The 7349-nt window shown below is 33.1% G+C and overlaps 1 protein-coding gene across 1 annotated transcript in view; it reads right to left on the bottom strand.

Annotated features, from left to right (window-relative positions):
* Positions 1 to 203: 203 nt before the first annotated feature.
* Positions 204 to 7349, bottom strand: part of LOC114332584 (serine-protein kinase ATM-like) — a 144589-nt gene continuing 137443 nt past the window's right edge. The window contains exon 33 of the mRNA XM_028282413.2: positions 204 to 1892. Within this exon, the coding sequence (XP_028138214.2) occupies positions 1720 to 1892 (173 nt within the window). The 3' untranslated portion in view covers positions 204 to 1719. The remainder of the gene's footprint in view (positions 1893 to 7349) is intronic.

Here is a 7349-nt window from a genome sequence, read left to right as displayed (position 1 = left end):
CACTATATCATGCAAATATGCTTCTACTTTCACTACTTGCATGTTTCTGTATCCTGCAATATATTTTTTTGTTTTTGGCCAGGCAGCTTTTATTAGCCAGAAAAAATAATAATTGACCATTAATCCTCGATTATGGACGTGGGACACAGTTGCACGGAATTTTTGAAGACGTTTCTTTTGTAAAGGTATCAAAACCAAAAATATACGATATCAAAAATATATTACAAAATATAATAAACTAGTTTAAACTATGGCAACATTTTTGTTTTATGCTAGGCGATGTCAAAGAGTCTAGATAATAAAAAAATTTAGCACCAATAATTTACAAAACAATTTAAACTTTACTGGTATCAAAAATATATTACAACATTAAAAACTAGTTTAAACTATGGTAACAGTTGACTTATATTCTAACCGATGTCAAAGATCAGTGGTTCTCAACCTTTTTGAGTCCTGTACCACAAAATACTTTTTATTTTTTTGGACTCCCTAACTGATATATCTATCTAGCTAGATAATCTAATTAACTATAATAGTGGTGCTGATTTTGGCTTTGTTTTTGCGTACCAGCGCAAATAAGATTATGTACTACCACTGGTATATGTACCACAGGTTGAGAACCGCTGATCTAGACAACGAAAATTGTTAACATAAATAACTTAAAAAATAGTTAAAACTATACAAAACATGACATATATTTACGTAAACATAAATGCGTAACATGTACTACAGATATAGTCATAAAAAACTATATTTTATATACTATATTTTAAACTTTTATAAAAAATATACGAATTGTTTTTATTATAAAAATTAATTACGACTTTAATTAGTTTGTTCTTAGGTTAACGATCACTTAATATCAGATCTATTATTTTTTAACTCCTATAACTTATAAAATATGCTCCACAAGGAAGGATTCTAAGCTGAATATTGTTTATTGTTAATGAACGAAATAACAAAAAAAAACAAACAAATATTAACAAACAAAAAAACAAATACCAAAAAATAAACAATTGGTGTTCACTGGAGATTCAAAAACTAATACGAACAATAAGCAAACATAAATGTAGCAAAAAATCTAATAAGGCCACATATTAAGATAGGAACTAAAATAATTATTAAACGTAAGAAACTAATACACAGGTAAATCTAGAGAAATTTTATATCGTGTCCTTTATAGGTCTATAAAAAATAGACAATTTTGTAAAAGCCTTAACTACGCATGTGAAAATTTTTAAATTCTCTTTAACCCACCGAAAAAAAAAATAAAAAAAATACGTTTTAGGGTGTAGGGGAGAAAATGGCGGGCTAAAACTGCGCCTAGTCTTATTTTTTTACACATATTAAATATAAGAAAATGAAAAAAATTGTTCAGGTTGTATCAATCTCAAAAAAAATATGAATAACTAGGTGTCTGATCGGTCTATGGAGGAGCGGTACGGCAAGGGATAAGGGCTTGCGGGGTGGTGATACTCCTCCACAGAACCCTACCAGAAGAAGTTGACGCCTAATAACGGTGTATATATATACACTGTGTACCACATGTGGTACATGACGGCTGTTAAGATGAGCCGGCATGTACCATATGTGGTACACGACAGCACGAACGTGTTAAATATGTAGATACATGATACAACAATTAATACGCTCAAAGTAACAAATAATATAACAAAACAATCACTAGTAATAAAAAATATACATTTTGGCATGTTTTTTTTATATATAAGGTTGCCAGCCATGGTAGAGTCTACTTAAATTCGAAGGATCCACCGCTTGTTGTATTAAAGCACCTACTTGATGTTCTATACTTCTCGGATGACCAAGCTCTGTACCTTGAAGTTTCTCACGAAGACGGAGTAGAGCCCTCTCAGCGGAAACATTATGGGGCACTAAAAATTTAAACTTAAGTAACAACATACTCGAAATAAATTATAAGAGAATTTAAAAGGACACCGCACATCTTATGGAAAATAGAATGTCGCTCCAATGCAATAAAATCTACAGGAATAGATTCGTCTCGAAATTACAATCATTTCATATCATTGCGCCAAATCTGAATTTTGATTGATAACGGCGTAAATTGATATAAATAAATCTAAAATCAAATGGGTCTACAGGGTGATTGATTAGTAGGGTAAAGCTCAATAGCTCCGCTATAGTAATAGATAGCAATAAAAGTTAATAACAAAAATTTTAGCCACCTTTGAGCTTCACATTACAAAATTAGTTAGAATGTTACAAGGTGTTCGATAACACAGTGGCAGACCAAACTTATGTTTTTTTTTTGAATGGAACACCCTATATTTTATTTTAAATTCGAAATCCTGTTAACTTCTCCATCACAAAAATATAAAGGTTTGTTATGTTATACAGGGTATTTAGAAAGTTATAACCAATTTTATATGAAAATCGTAACAAGTTCAACTCCCTGTATAAATACAAATAAGCAAAACAACAATGGTTTATTAATGCCATATTTTTAAGGTATTGTCAAAATTTTCAAGAATGGTCGATATTGCTAATTTTCTTTATATCAAATACAGGGTGAGTCAAAACGCAAGTACATTATTTTCTCAGTAATTTTAAATGGAACACCCTGTATTTTATATCACTATTGAAAAGTACCATTACCGTACTTTAATTTTTAGATAACATTCAGTATGTCTAAATTTATTAGTTTTCGAGATATTTTCATTTTTCAATGGACCAGTAGCGTGGCCACCCAAATCACCAGAATTAAATAAACTGGACTGATTTTTTTGGGGTTACGTTAATAATGAAGTTTATAAAATACCTCCAACAACAAGGGATGAGATGAAAAATTTTTTTTTATTATTATTTATTAAATTAACAATGCACCTAATCTTAAGACTAACCAGCATTTTACATTTAACTTAATCTACTACTGTACTGTCCTAGGTATTCCCAACGGTTCACCTTAGAAATTAATAATTATTGTTGCACACATCACTGTTGTGGCTAGGTTCACTGTCCGAATTTAAACTGACACTGACATTTTTATAGATTTATCACTATCACACAAGTTCAAAAGGTTTGGTGCGTTTGAGCCTGCGGACTAGGTTTTGATTATCTAAAAGTTCTAACACTTCCCTGTTTGTATGGTTGTGGAGTCGTTTTTCGTGACCCTTGGCAATCTTCTTTATTTCTTCTTTGATTGTTGCTATACGAAGTTCCCGATGTAGGTCTTTGTTGCGGATATACCATGGAGCGTTGACTATGTTTCTTAGTATTCGGTTTTGGACTCTTTGAAGGCAAGCATAGTTACTCTCACTAGTACAGCCCCATAACTGTAGACCATAGGACCATACTGGTTGGAGCATTTGTTTGTAAACTAATACTTTGTTTTTGATTGTAAGTTGTGAGCTTCTACCTAATAACCAATATAACTTCTTGTACTTCAGTTTTAGTTCTTCGGTTTTCTTTCTGATATGTTCCTGCCACTTTAATTTGCTATCCAAATATAGCCCTAGATATTTAACTGTTTTCTTGTACGGAACGATTTTATTGTTTATTCTAACTGGGTGACTATTTATTCTTTTGTAGGTGAAATCGATATGGGCAGATTTCCCTTCATTGATTTTTATGCGCCATTTATTATTCCAGGTGTTTATTTTGTTTACTGCATTTTGCAGGTGTCTAGTTGTTTCTTCGAATGTTTCACCGACTGCTAGTATTGCAGTGTCGTCTGCAAATGTTGCCAGTTTAATATTTTCTGTAACAGGTATGTCACAAGTATATAATAAATATAGTATGGGTCCCAGAACACTGCCCTGTGGGATTCCTGCTTTAATTGGCCGTAATTCTGAATATTCGCCTTCCTGTTTAACTCTAAAAGTTCTATCTTCCAAATATGATTCTATTAGATGTACAAATTGGATGGGAAGATATCTTTTTAATTTTAGTAACAAGCCTTTGTGCCACACTTTGTCAAATGCTTTTGCTATGTCTAGAAAAATAGCTGAGCATATTTTATTCTCCTCCAGAGATCTCTCTATAATATCTGTTATTCGATGAATTTGGTCTATTGTTGAATGTTTATTGCGAAATCCAAATTGGTGGGAAGGAACAATTTCCCTGTGGTCGAGTATAGGTTGCATTCGTGCTAGCAATATCCTCTCAAATAGTTTGGATAAAATTGGTAGCAGAGATATTGGTCTATATGATTCTACCTTGTTGGTTGGTTTCCCTGGTTTGGGAATCATGATTAATTCAGATGTTTTCCACGTTATTGGTACATATTGCAACCTGAATACTGCATTTATAAGGTTTGTGACTTTTACGATGGCCTTTCTAGGTAATTGTTGTAGTATTTCTCCTGTTATTAAGTCAAATCCTGGAGACATTTTGGGATTGATATTGTTTTTGATTACGTTGGTAACCTCTTTAGGAGTAGTAGGCTTTATTATGTCTTGATCAGTATTGTTCAAATCAATTTCAGTGCTTTGATCATCTTCGTTTTCAGCTTGATGATTATTTCCCATTTCGTTATTTTGGAATACATTTTCCAAGTATAAAGCGAAAAGATTTGCTTTTTGTTTTCCATCTCTTGCCCATGTTCCATTTTCTTTTCTAATCGGCGGAATCTGTTGCGTTGGTCTATTTATTCTTTTTGTACATTTCCACAACGAGTAGTCAGTGGTTTGGTCATCTGTCAGATCATTTAGGTATTGGTTTACTGATTCATTTTTAATTAAATCTATTTCCCTTCTTAACTGTTGGGTGAGGTTGTTTAATATATTTTTATTTTCTGCAGTTCTGCTTTTTTGCCATGTCTTCCTGGCTTTTCTTTTTCTTTGCACCAGTTCTCGAATTTCTTTGGGATAATTTTGTCCTTTGGTTTTTCTTATAATTTGTTTGGTATTATTCCAAGCTGCTTGTTGTATATTTATGTTTAGTGTCTCTGTTTCTTCATCAAGTTGTTCATTAGTTTTGATTGGTACATTAAGCTCAATTCTGTCACTTAACTCCTGTCTAAAGCTAGACCAGTCCGTTCTCTTATTGGTTAATGTTGGGTTATTTTCTCTTAGTATTATATGCTCACTGATTGTGAGTAGTATTAGAGAGTGATCAGAACTGGGACCATCAACTTCTTCTATTTTCATAAAATTTGTTGCAACTTTTCTTGAAATGAAAAAGTCAATTAAGTCTGGTATTTTATTTTGATCAGTGGGCCAATATGTTGGTTTTCCAGTTGAGTGCCATTTACCGTTTATCTTTTCTATTGCTGCATGTAGTTCTCTACCCTTTGTATTGGTTAACCTTGAACCCCATACAGTGTTTTTAGCATTAAAGTCTGCACCAATAATAAATTTTTCTCCAAGCGTGTTAAGCAAATGGACATAATTTTCTTTTTTTAGATTGTGTTTGGGTGGAAAGTATGCAGCTGCTATTGTTACTTCATATTTTTTTGTTTTGACACTTATACTAGCTGCCTGGATGGCTTCAGTCTCTATATTTTCTCTTTCGAGGTGAATTAGATTACTCTTAACGATTATTGCTGCTCCTCCACTAGCTGTGTTTCTAGGGTGAAGAGCTTGATATATTTGATATCCTCTCAGTTTAATATATGTTTGTTTAGTGAAGTGTGTCTCTGATATTAAACATATATCGATTTTTTGGTTATTTAAGGTAAACAGCATCTCCTGCTGATGTTGCAAGAGGCCGTTTGCGTTCCAATGTAAAATTCTTAACTCTTCCGCCATTTTATCGTCTACTAGTTTCTATGCTATTTAATCTTTCTAGGATTTTTTTATTGAATTCTTCTTGATTGTTCATGCGTTCTATTAGTATGTGTAGCATGTTTGATATCGAATTGAGATCATTCTCTACTGGTTGTTTTGGCTGGTTAGAGGCTATTTGGGCATATGTTTGGTTTTGGTTAACCTCTCTTGGATGGATTTGCGTAGGATTCTCCATGTCTGCTGCCTTGTTTTGTAGTTTGGTTGTAGGTCTCTGTTTGTTCCGTAATTTTTGAAGAGATATAGCAGTGGTGCAACCTCTATAACTAGCTGGGTGGGCACCACCACAGTGTATGCATTTGGGTTCTTTATCTTGTGGCTTCTTACAATCTTTTGTTAAATGTTTTCCGATGCATTTTACGCATCTCGGTTCTCTTCTGCAATAATTTTGTGTATGTCCGTACTCTTGACACCGTTTACATTGTGGAATCAAATTCGGTTTTCTGAAAGCTTCTATCGTCACTTTCATGTTTAAAATTTCCGTAATTTCATACACTTTTTTTGTATTTTCCTCTTTACTAAAAGTAAGTGCAAAAAGTGGCAGTGGCGATTTGTCCTTTCCTCTTAGTAATTGGGTTACGTTTTCTATTTTATATCCCTTATTTTTTAGGTCTTCCGTTATGTTCTTAACTTGGCAAGTTTGATGCAGTTTTCTTGCAACCACTTTTAGAGGTCTATTTTGTTTATCTTCAAACGAATACCATTCGAGATTTGTGTCATTTAGAGTCTTGGTTAGGTTTCTGTAGCTATTTTCGTCTTTGACATTAATTTTTATATTTCCACCTGCAAGCATGCTAGTTTGATAAGATATTTGCTTACCTGATAAGTGGCTGACTAGGGTGTCGTATTTTTCCAATTTGTTTATAATGACTGGTGGTGGTTTACGTGCCGTTTGTGTCTCATCTGGTTTACTTCTCTGTTGGTGGGAGTGGGGCTGTACTTCCTTTGGGGAGTTGCTTATCTTCCTTTTTTTTGAATTTTGGACTCGAATCCATTCCGTTTCTTTACTCAGTTCTTCGTCGTCTGTGCGATATTCTATATCTTCATTGTGCTGTTGTTTTTCTTCGCCTATCTTCTTTTGTAGGGTATCTATTTGGATTTTCATTTGTTGTATGACGATATGTAGATTTTCTCTTTCTTGTTTTTCCTGTAACCAGGCGTTGTATAACATCTGCTCATTTTGACTTCTGGCTTGATTCTCAGTAAAGAGCACTTGATTTTGTTGAAAAAGTAATGTTTCACTTGATGTTGTCGGTAGGGAAACCATATTGTCTTTTTCCATTTTTCAGTACACCCATCTCACACTATGGCCCGAGATTGCCTGGACTATTCCAGGCCATATATTCCATGAAATATTTAACAGTGTAACTATTTATTTGTGCAGATAAAACTTTTGTATCTTATCACAGTCGAATTTTAATTTTGCAAATAAAAACTTTCTAACTTTAATAACAATCGTTTTTTAATTATCACCTTAATTACTGTAATTATGGCTTAATTCATTTGCTAACGATACGATGTGATGTTTATTTGTCGAAAGCCAAATGAATACTAGATGAAAAATAGAATACAAAGTGTATTTCGATG

This window comes from Diabrotica virgifera, chromosome 5, assembly GCF_917563875.1.
Source record: "Diabrotica virgifera virgifera chromosome 5, PGI_DIABVI_V3a".
NCBI classification, from domain to species: Eukaryota; Metazoa; Arthropoda; class Insecta; order Coleoptera; family Chrysomelidae; genus Diabrotica; species Diabrotica virgifera.
Note: the sequence above shows the minus strand (reverse complement) of the source record. Positions and strands in the feature narration are given on the sequence as shown.